Source organism: Plecotus auritus (assembly GCF_963455305.1).
Source record: "Plecotus auritus genome assembly, chromosome: 4".
Taxonomy (NCBI): domain Eukaryota; kingdom Metazoa; phylum Chordata; class Mammalia; order Chiroptera; family Vespertilionidae; genus Plecotus; species Plecotus auritus.
In genome coordinates, this window is record NC_137775.1 from 74474133 (window position 1) to 74501075 (window position 26943).

Genomic DNA, 26943 nt, shown 5'->3' on the forward strand with positions numbered 1-26943 from the left:
TTTAACTAATATTTATTGTAATGAGTTATTTAAGAGGTAGCTGAAATATATAGATTAAAAATTCTTGCATGTTTATATAGTGTCTTCAACCCCTAAAACGTTTTATTGGTTTCAAAATGTGAAGTTGGTTGTGTGTGTGTGTGTGTGTGTGTGTGTGTTTTAAGCTATTGGTGATACTAACATTATTTAATATGTGTGAATGCCTGTAGGCAGTCATTTGCCTAATCATAAAGTCATTGAATTGTAGAAGTGGGAAGATATTTAAAGACTTGCTTTTTGACAAATGTTCTGAAACTCCTAGTGGGATACAAGCACAATGAAAAAGGAACAAAAATGTTCAAAACAGTGACTAAGAACTCATTTCATGTTTGCCATTTCTAAATTCTCCTTCAAATATACTGAAGATAACAAGAACATTGGGTGAGAACTACAACATGAAATGAAAATTATATACACTTTATTAGACAGTGATTTTAGTATAATTATACTTACACTAGAGGCCCAGTGCACAAAATTCATGCACGGGGGTGGGGGGATGTCCCTCAGCCCAGCCTGCACCCTCTCTAATCAGGGACCCCTCGAGGGATGTCCAATTGCCTGTTTAGGCCCAATCCCAGCAGTCGGACAACCCTCTCACAATCCAGGACTGCTGGCTCCTAACTGCTTGCCTGCCTGCCTTCCTGATTGCCCCTAACCACTTCTGCCTGCCAGCCTGATCACCCCCTAATCACTCTCCTGCCAGCCTGATTGATGCCTAACTGCCCTCTCCTGCAGGCCTGGTCCCCCCACAACTGCTCTTCCCTGCAGGCCTGGGTTGCCCCAACTGCCCTTCCCTGCAGGCCCGGTCACCCCCAACTTCCCTCCTCTGCCAGCCTGGTCACCCCTAAATGACCTCCCCTTCAGGCTTGATCACCCCCAATTGCCCTCCCTTGCAGGCCTGGTCCCTCACAACTGCCCTCCCTTGCTGGCCTGATCTGTCCTAACTGCCCTCCCCTACTGGCCATCTTGTGGCGGCCATCTTGTGTTCACATGGGGGCATCCATCTTTGACCACATAGGGGCAGCCATCTTGTGTGTTGGAGTGATGGTCAATTTGCATATTACTCTTTTATTAGATAGGATTATATCATGTGATTTTAATGCCACTTCCATTTACTCTCGTGTAAAAAATTACTGAAACTCTTAGCTAATGTGTCTTAGTTATTAGAGTAATCTTGTATGAATATTTATTTTGTTCTCAAATGTACTGAGGTCCCACCATCATCTTTGGCAATTTTTTGTACTGTGTCTCTATATTCTAAACCTATTACTGAAAATGTATACAATGCACTTTGCTCTTTATCCTTCATTTAGTCTTATTCCTAAAAGTATTTATGTATAGTGCTTACCACCTGTTATCATACTGATGTTTCTTCAGTCATATTGGCTGGCTAAAGCTTATACTTTGGAGATTTCACAAGGATAACTCATGAGAATAATATTTGCATTCTTGTGTTGATAAATCTATAGATCTGTGTCCTTTATACCTGAGAGTAAGTTTTGTTTGGTATAAAATCCTTGGTTTGTATTTTCTATTTTTTTTCTTAAATATGTTAAATGTTTTTAAATATTTAAATATTTTCTTCTCTTCTGACATAATGTTGCTACTGAAAAGTCTGACGTTAATCTAATTTTCTTTCCAATATATATTACTTGCTGCTTTCCCCCCACCCCCCACAGGCCCAGAAGATATATTTCCCTTAAAGTGTAATAATTTTACTTGAATATGTCTTGACTTTGATTGTTTTGCCTATGTTTTGTGATTTTTCTGTATAGTTTCAAAACACTTTTTTTTCAATAGCTTTCTTGAATTATAGTTTATGATGTAATTTGTTTTCCTTAATTTTGTTTTATTTTCAGGGAATCCTTAATTCACACACTGAATCTTATTTGCTTAGTTTCAATGTTGGTTTATGTCTCTCAGATCCTTTGTATCTCTTTTTAAATTTCCTTTTTTAAAATATTTTTCATCTCATAATTATACTAAGCAATTGTCTGTTGTGTTCATTCGTTTTTATGTTCTTGTAGGAAATCTTTGTTTTACTTATTCTTTCCTTAGTTCTGTGACCTCATTACTGAGTTTTTCTAATCTGCATATATTTTGTTTATTGATAGGTTTTGTTATTTTCTGAATGTCTTTTAGCATATTTTAAAAGCATACATTGCAAATTTGATCTAATTCTTTGAGAATGTATTTGTCATTTGCTTTCATTATTTTAGAAATTTTCATTTTCTGTAATGATATTATTCTATTCCTTATTGTTTTTCTTTTAACAACTTTGTATTTGAGTTGACCTTGATACTTTTTGTTGTTCATTTCCATGTGTTAATAGTCTTTTTGGACATTTAGAAAGATAACTGATTTAGGTTAATTTTTCTCACTTCCTGGGGTTCCTTCTTAGTTTTTTTTTTTTCCCCTGGTGGGGGAGGGGAGTGTTGTTTTGTTGTTATGTATTGTTATAGTATATGGTGGCTTGCCTGCACACCTTTATTAAGTCTCTTCACCTCTTCCAAAGATGTTTGATTTTCTCCTCCATTCACCTATATCATCCCTATGCTACTTAATTTCTATCCCACTTGGAACAAATTCTCCCCAGTGTGGGGGCCTTCTGTTTGGGAAGAGAGTTATGGCAATTCAGTTTTGTGAGTTTATGTAGCTACACTTCTTTGAAGAAGTTTTGATTCTTCTTCCCTGTACTCACCCAGTGTAGTAATAAACAAACCTTCTCCTAAGCTTCACTGTTATCTTTATGTTGGCTTCTTGTGCTTTACAGTGACTGTATGACAACTATTTGGGGATTCTCTTGTCTTATGATCCATAAGATTCACTATTACTTTTCTTGGTTAACACTTGAACTGATGCACATGGCATATAGCTCTTAGTTTTTGTGGATATTTACAAAAGTTGTTGTGTGTGTATATCTTCATGTGGAAACAGTATCACCAAATTTTGTACCTGGGTTTTTGGTTTCATTATCTAGTTGGACAGTCTGATTTTAGATGGAGATACGGAGGCTCTGTCAACACAACCACCATTCCCCCGAAGCTCATTCCTAGTGCAGAATATGTCTATGTTGATTATTTTTAAAATCTTTATGTATTTTTAATTTTGTGAGCATATCTTAAGTGAATATCCTGATATCAAGTGGGTTGAAAATGGAAGTTCCTGGTTGGTAGTTAAGGTATTAATAACTCTTTTTATTTCTAGAGTGACTTTGCAATTTTTAAATTATTTTTGGCAAACATTTTTACTTTCTAGATTGCACTCGTTATACATTTTTAGTCAGTGATAACTATTTTATATATTTACTCATAATTGAATCCATTATAAACATGCTTATTGCTTTGATATGGCTATGGTAAAGACTTTGTTATAATGAAAACTAAGCAATGGGTCCAGCAGAGGTAAATGAATGACCATTTTTCCTAAATAAATGAGTTAAGAGAATAAATGTTATTTTAACCATAAATTCTGAAATAAAGAAGTGATAAATACTTGTATATGTAATTTTTTACCATTTATTTAAATATTATTTCCATTTTTACCCTTACATTATTATTAGGATTATGTATTTAGTAAATATTTATCATCACGAATGGTGGTAGGCATTGCGAAATAAATAGTGAATAATAGTGTGGGAGATACAGACAAGTAAACAAAAACTTATAGAGACCAACAGGATAATAAACCATAGTATATACATACCACACTTTCTTTCTCTGTTCATCTATCCACATACATTTAGGTTGTTTTCATATATTAGCTATTGTGAATAATGCTACAATGGAATATTATTTAGCCAGAAAAGTAGGAAATCCTGCTATATGTGATACCAAGGGTGAAACTGGAGGGCATTATGCTATGTGAAATAAACAGAGAAAAATAAATCATGATACCACTTATATGTAGTTTCTTAAAACAAAAATAAGTTACATTCGTAGAAACAGAGAGTAGACTGGTGGTGGCTAGGGGCTGTGGGAATGTTGGTAAAAAAAGTATAAGTTTTCAGTTATGTTATAAAATGAGTAAGCTCTGAGGATTTAATGTACAGTATGGTGACTATAGTTAATAACGTATGCTTGATATTTGCTAAGAGAGTAAAACATTTTCATCAAAAAAGGTAACTGTGCGGTGATGGATATGTTAACTTGTTTGTGGTCAACTTTGCAGAATGTATACATGTGTCAAATCATCATATTTTAGACTTTAAATATATATAATTTTATTTGTAAATTAATCTTCAAAAAGGCAGGGGAAATTAGGAGTCCTATGGAACAGACTGATGCCATGAGATGCATAAAAAGTACAGGGATAACACAGAGGAGAAGGGCTTCACCCAGATTTCCTTCCAAGAAAGAGAAGACTTCTTAAATACGTGTCCTCTATACTAGCACACAGGCAGAGCACGAATTGGCCAAAATGTTAGTAACCTATTTATAGCTAAGGTGAAAGCATGAGAACAAGCCCAGAAATAGGAGTGAGAGTAATACTTAGAATATTTAAGGAAGATTTTGTGTTGTTTGTTTGTTTGTTTGTTTGTTTTTTAATCCAAAGGTGAGTGCTTGTGAGTATGTGGGTGGCTCCTAAGTGTTGATTGAGAGGGAGTGACATGACATAAGACTAGAGATCTAATCAGGGTGAAGATTATCCAAAATCTTGCCAAACATGTTAAGGGGGTTGGACTTTTATGTTAAGAGCAACTGAGACACATATGCGGTTTTATGCTGACAAACATTATGCTTACATATGCTTTGGGGAAAGGTACGTCTGGCTTTAGGATACAGAATGAATTGGTAGGTGGATAAGATCCAAGGCAAGGAGGCTAGTTAGAAAGCTGTTTTCATATTTAAGAAAGATTGGATTCAGTCAGAAATAGGTATTTGCAGTGGTGGGTGGAGAAAAGGTGGATTAGGAAGTTATTTAAGAATTGTGCTGACCTCATATGTTTATCAAAATAAAGGTGAAATTACCAAATATGTAAAGCATTGGTTTTTCATTATGAAAGTGAGGTGCTGAGGGGAAATGTCAGGTTTCTGGCTGGACACTACAAATAGAACTGGCATCATTTAGGAGAAACAGAATAAGAAAGCAAATATTTGAACAGATAGATGAAGTCTTCATTTGGAATATGTTGAATTCGAGGCATTCTTGGGACATTCAGAGGGTCCCTGACAAAAGCAGAGGCGTGTCAGTATTTAAGATGTCAGTAAAATGAGGGAAGTTACATCAGGAGACTCACAAAGCAGAAACACAGTGCGAAGTATAGCCAAGGGAAGAGTGCACTTACAGCCAGAGGCAGAAATCTGCACTAGAAAACGTCCCCTCAACATGAAGTAGGATGAGACTCAAAGAGGACAAGCTGGATCTATCGTTAATGTCCTATAATATTGGCATAATTTCTGTAGAGAGTGGGGGCACAAGTTACTTGGTGAAAATGGAGAGAGAGAATAAAGAATGGAAAATGATGGGAAATGTTTTGTTTTAAGAAGGAATATTTTTAAATGCTGATGAGAGAAAATGGTAAAAAGGGGTATTTTGAAGACCCAAGTGATAGAGGAAGATGTAATAGACGAAGATCCCCCAAAACTAGGAAAGGCTACCAACCACATGTGTAGAAGTAGAAGTAATAATATCTCCCTTAGGGGGGGAAAGGGTATGTGAAAAATACAGGAGTAAATGTGCTTAAACAGGAAGGTGAAAGATCCTGCTTCGATAAAGTTCTCCTATGACTGCTCTTCTCCCTGTGTTGTTATAAGTTAGTTAGGTCATTCTCTTTACCTCTGCACTTATTTTTATTAACAATTTGTTGTCTGTCACTGGCCTTATGTTCACATTGCAACTCTATATTTTGTCAAAGTCTTTCATTTCTCATTTTGGTAAATTAAAGAGATAAATGAGCACTGGTTAACTTCATGTTTGTACTTCACACCAAACCTGTGAAGACAGCCATGCCCCAGCCCAGCGCACACCACTGCAAGGGTCTGGCTGCAGGGCTTCATGGCTCTAGATGAGCCACGGAATTCGGACAAGTGATGGTTTTATCTCAGAACAAACAGAACAGCATGTGAGCCTAGAATCTGGAGTGGAACTCAGTGTCTGTGGGTGGAGCTCAGATCACCTCATGAAAGGATGTTATGTTAGCAAGATTAGAGATTAGAGGAGTGTAGAGAAATTTAAACATATACTATTGTATCTAAGAAGGGTTCATGGATAGCATCAGAATTTTACAGATACCAAAGATTATGGTTTATTAGCAGTTTGACACCAACAAATAAGATTATTTCATTCAAAGCAATTACTTCTCTCTTTCTCTCTCTCTCTTTCTCTCTCTCTCTCTTTTTCACATCAGTGTACACCTGAAAATTGGGAACATAACACTTGACATACACTGATAAGCCTGTTTGAAGGTATAGGTAGCTGGTGAATGCCACTAAAGAAAACAGCAAGGAAATTAAAATCTTCGTAAGAGAGTGCTTTTTTTTTTTTTTTTTTTTTTTTTTTAGAATAGAAGAAAGGCCTGGGGGCCAATCAGGATAAACTAAAAATAGGTAATAAGGATAGGTGATATAGATCAAAAGTATTAATTGGCCCTGGCCACTGTGGTTCAGTTTGTTGGAAGGTCACCAGTTCAATTCCCAGTCAGGGCACATACTTGGGTTGCAGGGTCAATCCCCCAACAGGGCACATGTTGAGGCAACCAAAGAATGTGTCTCTCTCTCCCATTGATCTTTCTCTCTTTCTCTGTTGCTCTCTCTAGAAAGTCAATTTTAAAAATTCATTAATCAATAACAATATATCAGCAAAATGTCTGTATTTATTATTTAAGAGATGAGCAATGTGCTCATGAGGACATATCCATGCCTTGGCCACCAGAGTGTGGAACTTAAATGAATTTAATGTGAAGGTCATCTATATATATAAAAGTCTAAGCAACTGTCCAACTGTTCGACCATCCGACCAGTAGATATGATGCACAATGACCATCAGGGGGCAGACGCTCAATGCAGGAGCTGCTGAGCTGTGGTGACTTGGCAGCTGTGGTTCTCGGCTAATACACCCAGAACCAGAGAGGAAGGAGCCCAATTCTGGGATGTGTCACCTGAGAACTGCCCTCTAGCAATCCAGAACCCCTCGGGGGATGTCGGAGAGTCAGTGTCAACCTGATCCCCGCAGGCCAGGCCGAGGGACCCCACTGGTGCATGAATCCTTGCAACGGGACTCTAGTTGGAGAATAAAATCCTAAGGAAATGAGACACTGATATGATAGGTGGCCCAATGGATGCTGGCATTATCCAAGATGATGGACTCAGAATTGAAAAATAAGATTTCTCATGTAATAAACTATTCAATGCAATAGGAAAAGTTACTAAAAGGATGAGAAACATTAACAATGAGGGTGTTGAAGGCAGTGTTACAAATTACATTAAGCTTAACAATACGATGATTTTTTTACAGGCCTATGTATTGATGGCCAGGAGGTAGCAGTGTGACTGAGAATTTTAACCCTCTCTTTACACTGTTAACTTTCTATGCTAGGATTGGCAGATGCTTCTTTAAGAGGCATCTGCCTTACTGAAATTTGGATTAAATTTTTTCTTTCTATATACTGATTCCATAGCACAGTGGTTGGCAAACTGCGGCTCGCGAGCCACATATGGCTTGTGAGCCGGGGTTTGCCGCTCTGTTGACTAATGAGTTTGCCGACCACTGGGATAGGGGCTTAATCACAAGGAACAACAACAGCCTGTAATTATTGGAATCAAGAGTTTAGGTCAGTGGTCAGCAAACTCATTAGTCTACAGAGCAGCAAACAGCGGCTCATGAGCCACAGTTTGCCCACCACTGCCATAGAATGTAACACGAAGTATTAAAAGTATCAAAAGTAGATAGTGACATCAAATTAAAAGAAAACATTATAACTTTGAAAGAGAAGAGTCTTTAGAAGTCTCTTGACTCCTATCATATCTAATAAAAGAGTAATATGCAAATTAACCATCATTCTGCTACACCCACAAGCCACGCCCACTGGCCAATCAGGAGCGAGTATGCAAATTAACCCAACCAAGATGGCTGTGGCCACGGAGCGAGCAGGAGGCTTGGGTTTCCCTGGCCATGGAGGAAGCCAAGCTTTCTGCACACCCTGGCCAGCCCTGGCCTCCACTCAAGGCTACAAAGTTTCAATTATAGAAGATAAATAAATCCCAGATACTAGGGCCTCTGCTTGGGTCGCCGGGGGGCGTGGCCAGCCTGCAAACCACCACAGGCCCCTCGCCCAGGCCGCCCCATGCCCCAAGGGAACCCCCACCCTGATCCAGGACACCCTTCGGGGCAAACCAGTGGCCCCACCTGTTCACCAGGCCTCTATCATATCTAATAAAAGAGTAACATGCAAATTGACCATCACGCCAACACAAAAGATGGCTGCCCCCATGTGGTCAAAGATGGCAGCCCCCATGTGGACACAAGATGGCCACCACAAGATGGCCAGCAGGGGAGGGCAGTTGGGAGGAACCAGGCCTGCAAGGGAGGGCAGTTGTGGGTGATCAGGCCATCAGGGGAGGGAAGTTAGGGGTGACCAGGTCAGCAGAGGAGGGAAGGTGGTGGCGACCGGGCCTGCAGGGAAGGGTAGTTGGGATGGACCCAGGCCTGCTGGGGAGAGCAGTTGCGGGGGGACCAGGCCTGCAGGGGAGGGCAGTTAGGGGAAAACAGGCTGGCAGGGGAGCAGTTAGGCATCAATCAGGCTTGCAGGGAAGTGGTTAGGGGGTGATCATGCTGGCATGCAGAAGCAGTTAGGGGCAATCAGGAAGGCAGGCAGGCAAGCAATTGGGAGCCAGCAGTCCTGGATTGTGAGAGGGATGTCCGACTGCCCGTTTAGGCACGATCCTACCTGGATCAGGCCTAAATGGACAGTCAGACATCCCTCGAGGGTTCCCAGATTAGAGAGAGTGCAGGCTGGGCTGAGGGACACTCTTCCCCCCCGCCCATGCACGAATTTCGTGCACCGAGCCTCTAGTTAGTAGTTAATCACCTTTGCTGGTTAATAATTCTTTATATTAAATATTCCATGTTCAAATTACATATGTGGTTTCTGTCTCCCATCTGGACCATGACTGATACATCCAGAGTAGCAGCCATTTGTGTCTGACTACAAGAGCACTTCATGCATTCTAAAGCACGCTTTTTGCCTTTTTTCACATTTTACCCTTTCTAAAACAAGAGAAAGTCCAAAACTTGATGATGTGTTTATCAATTTTTGGTACATCTAACAATTTGTGGCTTCTTAGATTTCACTAAATATGGTGGTAAATTTTCATCTTTAATCTCTCTTACAATTGGTTACCAATTGTTTAGGGACTATAGAAGTATAACTATTTATGTATTCTCAGATATTTAGGAGGAATATCCTGTCTTGGTTTAGACATTCATTTTAATCCTGATGTTTAAGAAATATTTGGTGGGAGACTTTAAGTTTGTCTGTAAATTGAAATTTCAATCTAAATTATTTATGTATATCTCTTGGTCACTTTTTGAATTTATGTAACCTTCTCTCATTCTCTACTTTTCCTCTTCCTTTATTCTGATCCAACAGAAAGATATCATAAATATAAGTGTAATGAAAGTAGATACCTAATTCATAGAAAATGCATTGCCATTTTTCCCTCAACAAGGCCATTTTCATAAACCATTTAAAAGTGGAACTAGGTAATAGACCACTTTCTTTATGATATCCTTTCAAGAATAAGAATTCTACATGCTAAATTTGACTTATCATATTTGAATGACCAATCCCATTTGCTATTCCTCCATAGTTAAGCAGATATTACATAGCTCATCTCCCAATTGTTGCATGCACAGTATCTCATTAGTATCCTCATAGCACTATGTGTAACTATTTGTGAATGAATAAATACTTTCACAGCAGTGAGATTAGTGTATGATTAGCAAGTGTCTACTAAGAAAGGAACTGATTTGGAAGCATTAAATCTAACCAATTTAGATAGCTTCCCTGATGAATTCAAGCTTGAATCAATTTATACTCAGACCTTTGAATGCATTGTAATTTTGACTAAAAACTGAAACAAGATTATTTCTGCAAATCTAATGTCTCCTTTCTGAAGAGCTCTTTGATATAAAGTCTGCTGTACCATGAAATAGGTCTGTTGTACTTTTCCTTTCAACTCTGATGACATGCCTAATAAACTCCTGCTTCATTATACAGAAAAAAAATATTCATTTCTGAGACTGAGCATTATAGGAAAATGGGTTTCCATATTGTTATTCCACCTGATAGACTATTAGCAAATCTGCAAGTGTATAATTACCACAAGTAATCTTGTTATTACCAATTGTTCATGACCTGGATATAGGTTCAAAATTGCTAATAGTACAATCAGAGATAATGTCTAACATTTATGTGTCTCACAGCCTTAAGAAACTTACATAATTTCACCAACTTTCTTGTAATTCTAATATCAATATTTATGTTTGGACAGTGAAAAAACTAACATTAAATTTGGAAACAGGTATTTTAAATTAACTGTCCAGTAATTATGAGGACTCTCTGATCAATCAAGAATGAGAAGACCTGGTATTAACTCAAGTTAAAGCCGCATGACTTTGAAAATGTCCTGCCTTCAACAAATAACAATATCTTTATCCACTTTATATTTTTGATTGTCATTGAATTAATTAAACTGAGACATTATAATGAAAACTAAAGGTAGCCAGTAAGGTTAATTTGCAGTAATGGTATTAAATTTTACATATTTTTAAATATCCCAAAGAGGAAATGCAGTTAATATTTTTGGGATTGGTCTTATAGCAATGTTCATGGGGGGGGGGGAGGAAAATAGGAAAAGTGATTTAAAACTAAAATATGTGATTCATAGTCTTTCATGCATTCCCCAAAATATTACTTTACAAGGCCAATTGCCAGTTCTAAATGTTTTATAGACATGTGTGGCAACATTGTAAAGAGGATTCACTAAAAATCTGATTTTGTGTAATTTCGTATAAAAGTTTTTTTTCTTTTCCACATAAATGATTTCTTAGTAAGCATACCCTGTGATTTAATTTCTGAAACTTAAAAAGATTTAATTAGCATAAACCAACCAATCCACAGATTAGAATCTGTGAAGTAATTTTTTTTGTCAGCAAAATGCACCAGTTATGAGCGAGTTATTTTTTTTAATTCATAAGAGTGTCCCTGTGATGATCTTATTGTGTTACTTCAAATTTTTCATACATGTTCATTAGTTTCTGCTAACTCTATAAGCTCACAGTACACATCATGTTATTAAACAGCTGCAGGTTCAGCAGGCCTAGACCCTAAGTTAAGAAGAAATGGGTCTAGGAGAAATGGGTCTAGGAGGGGACTTACACGAGAATCAAGCTTCAAGTCACACTGCTGCTTCCATGCCTAGTGCCTGGACTTTGTGGTAGATTCTATATGTGGACATGAAGATAAGCAGCAAGGACATTCTGCCCATTCAGCCCCTATGTCTAAGATCTTGCATTGTAATTTATTAGCTTTCAGTTCAAGTCCTGAGTAAGGAGTTGTTTCCAACTCACTTCATAGAATCTATAACTGTTCTAAACTGTGAAAATATCTTTCTGGTAGTTCAGATACACAAACCACCCTTAAACCTGTTGCATCTGTGAGTGTTTCAACCAAGAAATAGCGTTCTTCTTCTGTGTCTGAGTTTGAACCGATGTATAAATGATAACACATCCAACAGAAAACCAAGAGATTAAATCAATTAATGATAATCTCTAGAAGGATCTGACTTAATATGAGATACAAATGGTACCTCCAATATGCAGAGCAGAGTACTTAGTTCATTGCCTACTACCATGTCAAAGAGAGTGATCCACTGGGCTTTTGAAAGATTAGTTCCATCTAAACTAAGAACTTTGAATCAATGGCTATTTTGCACCACAAAGGTGACTCACTGCACAGTTTTTGGGGAAGAAAAATTGGAAGGGCAAAGAGGCCAAGAATTTTAATGCAAAGTTTCTCTAAATGGAAATTGAGAATAAAAAATAAGTTTTCTTTAAATGTTTCCTTTAAAGGTTTCTACCTCATTTAAATCTATCATCAGTAGAAGTAATGTTTTTTTCTTAGGCTCCTTCAATCAGGCCTCTGGGATATTACCTCTGATCTGGGCTTTAAATGAGAGAGCTAGAGTTCTGATTTGATTTGAAATTCAAGGATCATTTCCCCACCTACTTTTCTGCCCAGATTCTACTCTAATATCCCAACAGAAGCAGCACTGAGTACCTTAACTCCTTCTCTTCTACCTAAGGAAAAAATTAATATGCCATGCTATGCAGTGAGATATTTGTAGTAAATTTAGCGTTTTTAAATTAGTATTAACCATGCACAAAGCCATACACACATAAAAAATTTGATACTGATCAAAACAAATTCAGTAGGATAAATAGCAGCTTCAGCCTTCAAACCAATGAGTCATGACTAGATCAGTGCTACCACCTTTATGGAAAATTAAAAATAATTTATGTATAATTTCAGAAAAAAATAAAATATATGAATATCCTTATTCCAAAATTTTTTATTGTTTTATTTATCAAATGATTGCATATCTATAAAATATTTTACATACTAATAATGTATCTGCTTTCCATGAATTAATTAATTCACTTAAAATATTTAATGTGGTTCATCTTTATAACAAATACTGGTTTGTTGATGGGGAAATAATTAGTGCCTTAACTCCCTCTCTTTCACCTAAGGAAAAATGCTAATACACAAACAAGACACCTGCTCTTATGTAGCTCAATTTTCATTGAGAGGAAAAACAAACAAAAACAAGAAACACACACTGTGTGAGATACCAATAATATGTTATATAAGGCAAAGTAAAATAGGGTTATGTAAGAGAGGGTTTGGATTGTCAAAATAAACCTGTTTGAGGAGTTTTTATTTATATTAAAATCTAAATAAGGGATTACCTGGATGGGAGAAGGTCTTACCACGTTTAGAGGGCTGCTAGTCTAAAACCCTCAGTTAAAAATGAATAGGAACCTAGAGAAATTCAGTGTGTCTATAAACCAAGTGAGCAAGAGAAGAATAGGATGAATTGTATGTTGAAAAATTGTCAGGGACCATCCTAATAAAAGAGAAACATGCAAATTGACTGTACCTCTGCTACGCCCACAAGCCACGCCCACAAGCCAATCAGGAGCGAGTATGCAAGTGAACCCAACCAAGATGGCAGTTAATTTGCATATGCAGGCGCAGAGCAAAGACTGAAGACAGCATAGAAGGAAGCCAAGTGCTGCAGAAGGGAGCGAAGCTGCAGGGAAGCAAGTGGAGTGGTGGGGAAAGGAGGGAAGCAGGCGCGGCGGAAGAGACGGCAGCAGGAAGCCCCATTCTTGCAGGTATCTTCCTGCAACGGGTCTCTAGTATCATATATAGCAACAAGGTTAGATTTTAACTGAAGTACTGCCAGAACCATCATACTGCATTTAAATATTATACGTATATATTTAGAAATCACTCTGGATGTGATGTGGACTGTTGTAGAGGGAGGGAGAGAACAAGAAACCAGTTAGAATGTTTATTATTTTTATTTGGGAAGGAGATAGTTATGACCAACTTGGATATTAGTCATTGAGATAGAGATAAATAGAAAGATTTGGGATATTTTAAGAAGTAAAGTTGTCAGGGCTTGCACAAATTCAATGATCATAAGGAGGAATAAAAACCTCTTAGGTTTTATAATTTATTATAGTTAATAAGGAAGAATGAGGTAGAGCTACCGAGAGAGTTTTGCCTGTGTTGAATTTGAGATGCTTATTAGATAACCAACTGGTGTTGCCCTGGGGTTCCCATCAGGATTGATCATTTTAACTTGATATGTAGAAGTCATGGTATAGTTGATATTTTCTATAAGTCAGTTAATGATTTCAATTAAGTGAACTGCCTATGGTAGGTAGGAAAATGTATGTTTGAATTGAAGAATGGATAAACAAAAAAAGAAATCAATAACCAATGGGCAAGAAAAGATAAGAAAGAATTTCAAGATCTAGGCAAACCACTAAAGAAGTAAGGAATAGGAAGGAATTGTAGAGACAGAGTAAAGAAAGCGTAGAATGTTTGAGGTACCTTGTATGAAACAGGGCTCTGAGTATTAAGATTGCTTTTTGGTCAGGGCTTCATTGCTATTTTATGGCTCTCATAAGGAGAAACCTATCACCATGGGATTTAGTCCAGATGGAGCAAGCAATTAAAGAACTTTGCCTGAAAAAATATCACCAAAAAACAGATACAAAGCTATCTGAACATGAAAAAGAAAAACTAATTAGAATTTGTGGGTGTGTTTTAGACATAATTAAAATATAGACAAAATATATTGGGAAAAAATTAAGATAATTTAGAAATTAACTTCTAAATCTTATTTTAAAATAAGTTATAAAATGCTTCATCATGTAATTTGTCTATCCAGAAACTAAGAAAACTAAAAGTATGCATAAATACTATTTTATTGAATATATTCAAGTGGCTATGCATAACAACTTATTTGTCAAACAAGTAGAGACTTTAATACAGCTCACTGAATCAAATTAGAAATCTCATTTAAATTCCATTTACATTTTGGCAATAAAAGCTTTTAAAATCATATATATATATATACACACATATACACATATACATACACACACACACACACACTAGAGGTCCGATGTACAAAATTCATGCAAGCATAGGCCCTCGCATCCCTGGCTGCCTCGTGGCCCCATGGCTCCACCCCCCCCCCCCACTGGTCATTCCAGAAGGTCGTTCTGCCATCTGGTCTTATTAGCATATTAACTCTTTATTATATAGGATATCTATAATAATAAAAGCATAATATGCTAATTAGACCGGACAGCTGATCGACCTTCCGTACGTCCTTCCAGATGACCTTTCTGATGAAGGCATAATATATAATATATTTAATATATATATTAAATGTTGCCATTGTGTAACATAATCAAAAATTGAACAAAATCAAGCATCAGTTCTGTTTTTGACAATTGTTATGATATTCACTATATCACTTACAATTTTAGTGTTTTGTTAATAATTTGTCCTAATCTGGACTGGAAATCAGCATCTGTCCTTTAGAGATATAATTCCATTTTCATTTATGTGCATTCAGTCACTTAATTTTTCATTCATTTAAGAGATTATGTGTAAATAGCTAGTCTAAGTGCCAGAGATACCAGAATGGATATTTGATAAATGTTCTAAAAAGGAACCAGGCAAATTCAAAGGCACAAGTGCCGATCAGTAGATGAGTGGATAAAAAAGAATGGTACATTTACACAATGGAATACTATGCAGCTGTAAAAAAGAAGGACCTTTTACCCTTTGAGAAGCATGGAGGGAACTGGAGAGTATTATGCTAAGTGAAATACTCCAGTCAGAGCAAGAAAAGTATCACATGATCTAACTAATATGTGGAATCTAATGGACAAAATAAACTGATGAACAAAGACATTGAAGAATGCAATACATTGACAAATTGCAGAGGGGTGGGTGGGAAGGTCTGGAAGAGATTAACCAAAAAGCTTATATGCATATATGCATAACCTATGGACAGACAATAGTGCAGTGAAGGTCTGGGGAGGGGGTGGGAACAGGGTAGAGGGGAGCAATAGGGGGAAAAGAGGGGACAACTGGAATTCTATCAACAATAAAGATAAATTCAAAATAAATAAACAAATTGATTGTGCTTGCTTAGAGCAGAAGATGCATGACAGAGGCAGACTAAGAAAGACAGTACCAGGGAGGTAGGCCAGGTGCAGGTGTTAATGTTTCTGTGCACTTTGTTGTAAGCTTTTCACTTTATCCTCTAATTCTATGTCTCAGGCTGGAGCAGTATTGTCTAGAGGTATTTATATAAGGCTTATTGAGAGTCACAAAACTAATTAAAGCATCATCTTAGTCTGTTAAGTTTCCATGGAGATATGTACCATGGTGTAGAATGAAGTATATCTAAGCAGGGATAAAATATGGTGTAACATTAAAGACTTACATAAATTTTAAAGTGTCAAATTAAAAGTAAGTAAGTAAGTAAATAAATAAATAAATAAATAAATAAATAAATAAATAAATAAATAAATGCCTTACTTATAGCTATCTAATCAAACCCTCCTGATGTTTGAAGCATAAATTCTCTATCTCCATCAGTTTGCACTCCTTTAATAGATGAGCTTTAGAAATTTGAATGAGGGACAGGGAGCGATTGAAGGCTAAAATTATAGGGTATTTCATCACATTTGTCTTTAGAAATATAAGTTGGTAGCAGTGTAACAGTTCATTTGATTCGAGGAACTTGAGCTCAGACAACTCAGAGTCATATTTGGAATCATGATGACCCGTTTTATTTAGTGAGAAGATGTGACTTATACTTCTTAGCCTTTAGAATGTGAGAAGAATGTTATATTAAGAATATAAATGAATATTTTATTATTTCCTTCCACTCTTTGGAAACTACAGGTTTATAGGAATCTTCACAGACTATCTTATCAGTCACAGACTAATTAGACCAAGACAGTTGTAAAGTTTCCCTCAGTTTAAAGTTTAAACAGGATTGTTCCTGCTTTTCTTCTCCTTTACAGAAACCAAATTTTATGAGCAGAGTTCCTCTCCTCCCTTTTCACAAAGCATTTACTTCAGAAAAACTTGTAATTATAAATTCTTTCTCTGTCCCTGCAGGGGTCCTCAAACTTTTTAAACAGGGGGCCAGTTCACTGTCCCTCAGACCGTTGGAGGGCCGGACTATAGTTTAAAAAAAAAACTATGAACAAATTTCTATGCGCACTGCGGGCCAGGGACGAGTCGGCTGCTAAGCAGGACAGGCAGCGGCACCCGGCGGGCAGGATAAATGTCCTCGGCGGGCCGCATGCGACCCGTGGGCCGTAGTTTGAGGACGCCTGCGGTGTATATCTTTTTAAAAGTCTCTTGCCAAGTCTACAACTCAGGGTTCTCTTAAACAAGGATCTAGGAGCCATCCCCTTGAAATGCAATCATCAAGAAAGATAATGCCTGCCTTGGCCGGTTTGACTCAGTGGATAGAGCATTGGCCTGCAGACTGAAGGGTCCTGGGTTTGATTCTGGTCAAGGGCATATGCCTGGGTTGTGGACTCAATCTCCAGTAGGGGGGCATGAAAGAGGCAGCCAGTCAACGATTCTCTCTCATCATTGAAGTTTCTATCTCTTTCTCCCTCTCCCTTCATCTCTGAAATCGATTAAAACATATACACTGAGTGGCCAGATTATTATGATCTCTGAACACATAATAATCTGGCCACTCAGTGTATATCCTATATAATAAAAGGCTAATATGCAAATTGTCCCCTTGACCAGGAGTTCAACCAGCAGGCAGGCTGGCCAACCGCCCATGTCCCCTCCCCCTGGCCAGGCTGGCCGGACCCACCCACGCACGAATTCATGCACCGGGGCTCTAATACACATACACACACACACACACACATATATATATATATATATATATATATATATATATATATATATACATACACACACACACACACACACATACACACATACACACACACATACATACCACATATACTGAGTGGCCAGATTAATATGCGTTCAGAGATCATAATAATCTGGCCACTCAGTGTATATTAACAAACCAAGATCATGCCTGTGTCTCCCAGTCTGTGTGGGTGGTAGGTAGCTAACTTTGACAGACACCTTAATCCAAGTTATAAAATGGCTTTCTGTCTTGAAGATTGGTAAAGATTTCCTTTCTTTTGGGTAAGGCCAGTTAGCAAACACATATAGCCTATTGTCATAGACCCTAGTTCTTTTAAAACCTCTTTTACTCTTTTTTTACAGATGAGTCAAATTCAGACTGAGTTCTGGCCCCTCTCTTCTATTACAATTGCCTTAATTGAAGTCTTTGTTGCTTGTTTAACTTTGGTGAAAATTTTGTTATGAAATAGGTTTCTCAATTTCCATAAAATTATATCACCTTGTCCTGAATACTTGAGTAAACTCAATTTTTGTTGAAACAGAGTTTTTATTTTTTAGTGAAAACAACAAACCAGCTCTTCCAGTATGTATTGATCAGTATAATTGAAAACTTATTTCTAGTCAATATTTATCAAAAATTAGATTGAAGGAAAAAAACAATTTGTAAGGGAGATCTAAATTTATCTGTGCTTTAGATATCCCATAATCCACTTGTGAATAGAGTTAAGAAGAAAAATGCACTAAATTCAATATATCTTTTTATTTATTTTGAACTCTGGTGTGCATAAAAATAGAAAAGAAACTGCTGTGTGAAACTCATATTGTATCATCTGCAAGGATGTACAGAAAACTTACCCATATCCTAAGAGGTCCTCATGGTGTCATTTCTTACTGGCCTTAATAGCAAGAGCAATTGTTCTTTCTCTTGAGTTAGTAATGTGTTGTTATACTAGCATAATGAACACTGCAAATGGTGTAACTGGCCATATTTTCTTCTGTGTGCTAGACATCTATATTAATAAAAGGGTAATATGCTAATTAGACTGGACATCTTCCGGGCGACCTTCCGGACGTCCTTCTGAACAAAGCCACGGTGGCAGGGCCGAGGCAGAGGCAGTTAGGGGCGACAGGCCGCAGGGGAGAGCAGTTAGGGGGATCAAGTTGGCAGGGGAGAGTAGTTAGGGTGATCAGGTTGGCAGGGGAGAGCAGTTAGGAGCAATCAGGCAGGCAGTCAGAGGTTAGGGGCGATCAGGCAGGCAGGCAGAGGCGGTTAGGGGTGATCAAGCAGGCAGGCAGAGGCAGTTAGGGGTGATCAGGCAGGCAGGCAGGTGAGTGGTTAGAAGCCAGCAGTCCCGATTGTGAGAGGGATGTCCAACTGCTGGTTTAGTCCTGATCCCCCGAGGGGTCCAGGATTGGAGAGGGTGCAGGCCAGGCTGAGGGACACCCCTCCTACCCCATGCACAAATTTCGTGCCCCAGGCCTCTAGTATTAGGTTAAGTTAGTAGACAAATTAAAATATTTGCAATATGGTATTTTTAGCCATATTTTTGAATTCCTTTTTTTAAAACCCACTACATTTTTTCCCCTCTGGATTTGACTAAGTTCCTAAGTTGTACTTCACTTTTCTCAAATCTTCTCTGGGACAGGGCTTGCTGGCATATACAGATAAGTGGGTGCATATTCAGTTGGTGTGATAATGGGAATCTAGGAGTGGTTCACTTTGGAAATTCTGCATCAGCTTTTTGGGGTAATACTTGATAAGGATCCTTCACTGAGATTTTAGGGACCCTAAATATTTTGACAGAAAGCATCACTATAAGCAGCATTTTGATAGGAAGAATCAGAACAGGAGATTCTGGGAATGCCACATGCCATTTGGTAATCAAATAAATTATTCCCTGGGCACAACTAACCAGAAATATATGGGGTGAGCCTATGGAGTGAGAGGTCCCATTAAAATGAATGACATATAAAAACTAAGAAATGCTGCAGCAGATTGCTTGGATTTGAATTACAGCTCTGCCACTGCTTCACAGGTGAGAGATGTAAGCAAGTTTTATAGCATCTATTTGTCTAAATTCCACACCTTTAAAATAGAAATAAGAACAGTATCCCTCCAATATGGTTGTTATGGGGGTTACAGAATTGATATAAAGATAATAAACCCTGTGTAATTTTTATCCCACTGGTTTGATCAGGAGATACATAAACAACACACTAAAAAAGGTAATTTTAGAGAACCTTATTTCAAGTTTTTCTCCGAAAAGCCTTTGCATCTAAAATAATAACAAGAGAAAGGTATAGACATTCAATAAAACATTTTCTCAATGTTAAAAATAACAATCTATTTTTTTAATAAATGGAAATTCTCTCTTTTGGCATATTGTATTCATAACTGGGCAAATAACAATGCCACCTTTGGGCTTTTTTTTATTTGCCAGAGATTGGTTAGGACATATAACTGCGGCTCGTGAGCCACATGCGGCTCTTTGGCCCCTTGAGTGTGGCTCTTCCACAAAATACCACTGCCTGGGCGAGTCTATTTTGAAGAAGTGGCATTAGAAGTTTAAGTTTAAAAAATATGACTCTCAAAAGAAATTTCAATCGTTGTACTGTTGATATTTGGCTCTGTTGACTAATGAGTTTGCTGACCACTGGGTTAGGATATTTCACAATTCATCAGCTTTTAACTTTTCATAAAGGAGTTTGTTTTCCTTTACATGTATTAATTTTTCCCTTGCTAAATCTATATTTCTGTTGGTGTATGATTATTTATTTTGTTGGAAAAGCACTATTATTTTATTCTAAAGTAGAGGTACTAACTATTGTTGCCAGAGTAAACCACATTTAATCATGATTTTTTTTTAAAAAAAAGGAGAGGTACTGATTATAAATTAACCTTAAAGAACAGTAAAAAGGGCTTATTGAATAATTCACATAATGTTATATAAATCATGGGTGAATATTTCACAGAATGCTTTATGTACAGTATAACAAAAAAACTGATGTTTAAAGATAACTAACTTCTTTGTTTTTTTATTATAAAATTGAGAATTATAAATCCTAGTTTACCTAATGATAATCACAGAACTAGTCATTTGTATGAGCTTCACACTAACTTTGTGTTTGCTCATCCATTTAAATTCAAGTGTTTCCTGAGAGGTGAGATATTTTCACAAAATGTTCTTAAAACAGCAACACTATTAAAATTTAAGCATTGAACATAGTCAATCAAATAAAAAGCACTTCAGATCAGTTCTTACCATCAAGTCCACTAAATAGAGAAAAACATTTATAAATGGTGCCTTCTTTTATTTCTTCTGTTACTGTTGCTCTTTTTAATTTTGTGATTTAATTACAGTCATGTATGTTTAATTTTAAGGAAATAATGGAACTTTTTAATTCTTCTAGGTTCACTGAGATAAGAATAAAGCCACAGTTACAGTCACATAAAAACTAAAACAGAAAGAGTAAATATTTAGTTGATAGCATCAGGCAATGTGTTGATTTTTTTTTTCAGACAAGTTGAAAATCTCATACATTCTAAACATATTCTTAGAGTTAGTTGTAGGTTGCATTAGTAACAACTTTGTGATTAAATGAATCCTTCCTTTGTTTCCAAGAACTGTGAGACTGAGGTAGATGAGTGCCCGAGTGATGCCTGTGCAAATGCAAACACTTGTGTTAATCTTCTCAGCATCTTTACTGTCCTGTGTAAGGATGAATTTTAAGGTAGGCACACGTGCTAACCAAGGGTCACTGATAACTGAGAGTTAATTTGAGGTGTAAGTAACTCTATTTCTAGAAGACACAATTTATTACATAGGCATACAAATCAATTTTTTCCCAAAAGAACATTTGAATATATAATATTTGCTTGGATTATTTTACTACATCTTCACATCATAATAGGAATAGGTGTATTCAGTGTGGTATGAATATTTTGCTTCTGTAAATGAATGTTTATTTTTTAGGAGACTTATAAACTATAAATCCAGGACACTTATACTTAAAACTTGAACTATTTATTTTTACACCACATTTCATTTTGTTACTATGGTAACTCTTTAAGTTACCCTTGACAAGATATATCACTTAATTGATAAAGAGCTCATTACATATTAAAATATGTGTGATTTTTTTTGTTGTTCATTTTGTTTTTGGTTTGTTGTTTTTTTATATAGTAGGAAGAAACTAATAATAGGCTGGCCTTTGTTTTCATAGACCAAAAACAGTAGTAGGACTCTCAATACTTTCCTAAGATGCGAGCAAATATGACAAAATTGCCAACATTACAAGCCAAAATGTCTCCCAAATTCTAACTACCCAAAACTGTTCCTAATTCTACCTCTATGTTAATAATTGATTTATAAATAAAAACACATTCTTTTTAAGAAGTAATAAAGTAAAATTTGTTTCAAAAATCATGAATGTAATAGCATTTTTTTCCTACTAAATCTGGAAAACTGGTTTTACATAGTTAACCTTAAGAATGATCATCTTCAGAAAAAAATGAGGCCACTATAAAAACTGTTTTCTACTTATTAACATCAACAAAAACTCAAAGTGATTTCTTAAAATTATATAACAGAGAGCAAAAACAAGGTATTTTGAAGAGATCACTTTTGCTATATCCCCATCTACTAAAAACACACACACACAATTTTAAATGTGCCTTTTTTCCCTTCACAAAGTTCATCCATAAGAAAAATTACCAAGTAAATATTGTTAAGGTTTAAACAAAGTATTATAGACTCATATTATTTTTTGTTTTCACCTTTTTCTTCAGTTTAACCTGGGGTTCTAATGTCATATTTTCTCTTAATATATCATTTTATTAATGACTAGTAGCCCTGCGCACGAATCTGGCTCACCGTGTCTCATAACTCACTGTCCCGCCCTCCTGTAGCTCTCCCTGCTCCTGCTGCCCCGCCCTCCTGCTGTTTGGTAGTTACTCCTCAGGGTGTAATGACCATTTGCATATTACCTCTTTATTATATAGGATAATAGTAATAAAAATAGATTTTCTATTTAATTAGGTATGATTTTTCCTATTTAGATGTATATTACATTAATTTTCCCCAGCCCATATTCATTTAACTATTTTAGAGAAAAAATTAAGACTATTAAGAAAATTTCCATTTATCTTGTTTGTAAGTATAATGTGTAAATTTGTCTATCCTTGTTGAAAATTGGCAAAAAAAAATTAGCTGTCATGAGTCTTAAGAATTAATTCCATGTCCATTTTGGCTGTTTCTACCACTTTGCATATTAAGAAACAACCCAAGTGATATGATATGAAAGGGTAGTTATGGCAATACAATTATAGGTGGAACATTAATGGAAAATCTGCATTGCAGAACTAGTTAAAAGAAAACATTAAGACCACAGATAATGGACATTTCTGTTTTTCTTTCTTTCCATCTAGGCCTGTTTTGTGAAATTAATGGAAAGAAATTTGGTTTATCCCCCAGCCTCCATAACACTACATCTACAGAACTCATGGAAAATTCAAATGCATCTGTCTCCCTGGCTTTATTGGTAAGTAACTCTTGACAGTTGTGCCTTGTAAAGATCACTTAGCACTGGAGAATTACATCAGGAAGTTATTGATTCAGTAGTATATCTTTTTTGTTCCTTTTTAATTTCACTTAGCCTAACATTTGATTTGCATCCCAATAACTTGAAACATCCTATTCCATCTCTAGACTCCAAAGTAGAATATAAATTAGTTCACATCTGAGCAGACTTTGAATGCTTACCTACTCAGATTAGCTTGTAGGATGTACTTTCAAGAGAAGTTGTTGCAGTTTTTAGTAAGGTGAAATTAAAGGGTTCTGACACTAATGTATGTGGTGCTCTTACCTGATGAGTTTAGTCTCAGATACCACCCCAAGTAGACTAAAAGATTTAGACAAATTTAAGAATTATAATCTGGTATCTGCTTTCCTTTTAAAACTTATTATTTTTCAAAAGTACAAAATGTGAGATAGATGCAGATGAGTGTGCTTCCTATCCCTGCAAGAATGGAGCTACTTGCATTGACCAACCTGGGAATTGCTTCTGCCACTGTGTGGCTCCATTTAAAGGTAATGATCACCAAGGGAGAAGGACAAGCAAACATAATTAAAAAGCTTATCTGTCTCTTGTCTGAACTCATTTCAGTCTTCCAACAACATTATTAGTCCTTCATTTTCTTAAAGTCAGCTCCTAAAGTGACCAACCAATTATCCCTTTCGGAGAGTGAAATGAGCTTCGTTTTTCCATCCACTATAATAATTTATCTTAGTTTTTTATTAAAAAGGCCACCATTACAACCAAGTGATATACTGAAAAGTAAGAAATATATTAGCACCCTATCACTTTATGTTTAAAATACCTTTTCTTATTATTTAATTTCTCATAAAATTGTTTTATGATAGAATCATTTATTTAATTTTTGGAAGTAGCTATATTTGGTTTAAAATACAGTTGCTATTAACATATACTTTTTATTGGGTTTCAACTTTGATCATACTTCTTTAGCTGAAGAAATTATAATTTTTTTCAAAAATAAATAAATAGATGGTTACCTTGTAAAATATATATTTGATAAAATACTGTGAAAACTATACTAGTATATAAAAATCATTGAATACTTCTTTAAGCTTTAGTATCATTTTTAAGCCACAGATTTTTAAAACTGTATCAGTCATGGTTCTCCAGAGAAATAGGAGCAATGGGAGATTCTCTCCCTCCCTCCCTCTCTCTCTATCTCAGAAATTGTGTCACACAATTACAGTATGTTTGAAGTCCCACTCCTGCCATCTGCAAGTTAAAAACCAGGAAGGTCAGTGCTGTAAATCACAGTTGAAGGACAGAAGAAAAACAACGCAGTTCAAGTAAGCAGGCAAGAAAGAGCAAATACTCCCTTCTTTCACGTTTTTTCTAGTCGGAGCTTCTCAAATTTGGCTGATGCCAAAAGATGGTGAGAGAGCAAGCTACCTTACTGAGTTCACTGATTCAAATGCTAATCTCATCAAGAAACAATTTCACAGACACACAGACAAAAGGTTTAATCTGGGTACCCAGTAGTTCAGTGAACTTGATTTACACAATTAACCACCTTACTTTGCAATTAAAAATAATCAATTTGGATTATTTTATTTATTTTTATATTTTTTAATCCTCACCAGAAGATTTTTTCCATTGATTTTTAAGAGAGAGTGGAAGGGAGAAAGCAGGGGAAGGGGTGTGAGAAACAGAGAGAGAGGCAGAGAGAGAAATATCTATGTGAGAGAGACACATCATAGGTTGCCTCCCACATGTACTCTGACCAATGCTGGGGATCGAACCTGCAACCTTTTGGTTCATGGGCTGATGCTCTAACCACTTATCAACACTGGCCAGGTGAGATATTTTTAAAAGTTACATGTAATTTTCTTAGAAAATAGCTTCTTATAATTACTAATAAAAATATAAGATTACATGCCTAATTTCAAATATTTTACATGTATTTAATCTCATTAAATTATAGTTTTCTTTTCTGTTAAATGAAGTTGAGACTATACCTACCTCACTGAGTTGAATAGAGATTAAATGAGATCTGTCATATAAATACCATTGTTTGCCAGAAATGAGAAATCATCAAGTGTTTAATTGTAATTTTAAATAATTTTGTAACACATATATGTAAAATCCATACAATAGAAAATATTATGTAATGTTTGGTTAGGTAGAATGACAATACATATTTAATTATACAATTGTAAAGATACATACAAAATAGTCTAAATTATAATTTTAGAATTGTTTTATTTTTTACTTTTTTATTAAATTTACTAGAGGCCCGCTGCATGAATTTGTGCACGGCCAGGGGGAGGAGCCACAGGCAGTTGGCTGGTCGGCCCCGCACCCTGGTCCAACTCCCAGTTGAACTCCTGGTCAAATTCCCAGTGGAGGGAACAATTTGCATATTAGCCTTTTATTAAATAGGATTGGGAAGACATTGGTCAACATGAAGATATAGGTTTCAGGTGTAAGTGTATTTTTAAAAGATTTTTTAAAAATCTTTATAGAATTACTTCTGTAGAGCTGAATGATACAGTGTTTTTATGCATTGTAGTTTCTAGCATTATAATTACAGATATGTTACAAGATCTGTATATTTCACTGTGTGTCCACCACCCAAAGTCAAATCTTCTCCTGTTACCATATATTAGGACCCCTTCTCCTCCTACCCCTTTCTTCTGGTAACTGTCACACTGCTGTTTGTGCTCATAAGTTTCAGTTTTATGACCCATGTATGAGTGAAATCACATGGTTCTTAGTTTTTTTCTGATTGACTTATTTCACTTAGCATAACATTTGCCTGATGCCCAGATTTTTTCCCCCCCCATGCTATCCTCCAATAAAAGGAATCAGGTTTCCTTGGAGATTTAGTTGATTCTAAGACAAGGACACCATGTGTACAAATAAGTGTGGAGAATATTGTAATACCACAAATTAAGGAATTAATCAAAAAACAAAATTATGACTGCATGTCAAAGGGACACAGGAGCCAACTGAAGGTACTCCCAATGACCAAAGCTAGAATAATTTGAGCAAGAATATAAATTAGTATTTAATTATTATACAAAATAATCATCCATGAGTTCACACTGGTAAAAGTAAATGATTGAATAAAAAATTAGGGAACAATAGATACACCTTATGTACAGAATAATTTCAAATAATGTATGCAGATACTTTGCACTTCAGAGGTGAAACATGACTCTTTACTCCTTAAATTTGGGCTACATATAGTGACTGCCTTTTTTTAAAGCACATTATGGAATCCTGACCGGGTTGTTCAGTTGGTTGGAGCATCCTTCCATACACCTGAAGGTTGGAGGTTCAATCTCTGGTCAAGGCACATACCCATATGCTGGTTCAATTACTACTTGGGGTGCATAAAGGGGGCAACCAATCAATGTTTCTTTCTCACATAGGTGTTTCTCTCTCTTTCTCAAAACATATCCCCAGGTGAGGAAGATAAATAAAAAGTACATTACCAAAATGGGTATTGGGAAAAAATAACTTTATGAGCTTGTTTTTGGAAAATTTAAAATATGTGTAATTACTTCTTACACATATGTGAATTTGTAAGAAATAGTGCTTTGAGTACTTTAAGAATATACACTTGTTCAAACATGTTGTCCTTTGCAACAGTTATAGTGCATTCCTACTTATAATTTTTTAAAACACACTATAGCGAAAGGAATTTATCCAAAAAGCAGACTGTGATTTTATAGCCCATTTATGAGGACAATAGAAAAATCTTTATATAATTACTTCTGTAGAGCTGAATAATACAGTATTTTATGCATTATAGTTTCTAGCATTATAACTACAAATCCTCCACAAATAGC

General features: G+C 36.2%; 1 protein-coding gene across 1 annotated transcript in view; it reads left to right on the top strand.

Annotated features, from left to right (window-relative positions):
• The window catches only part of EYS (eyes shut homolog), a gene marked incomplete at both ends in the record, with an annotated part of 1444019 nt that overhangs the window by 297133 nt on the left and 1119943 nt on the right, over positions 1-26943 (top strand). The window contains 1 exon segment of the mRNA XM_080665107.1: positions 23531-23643. Coding sequence (XP_080521233.1) covers positions 23531-23643 — 113 coding nt within the window.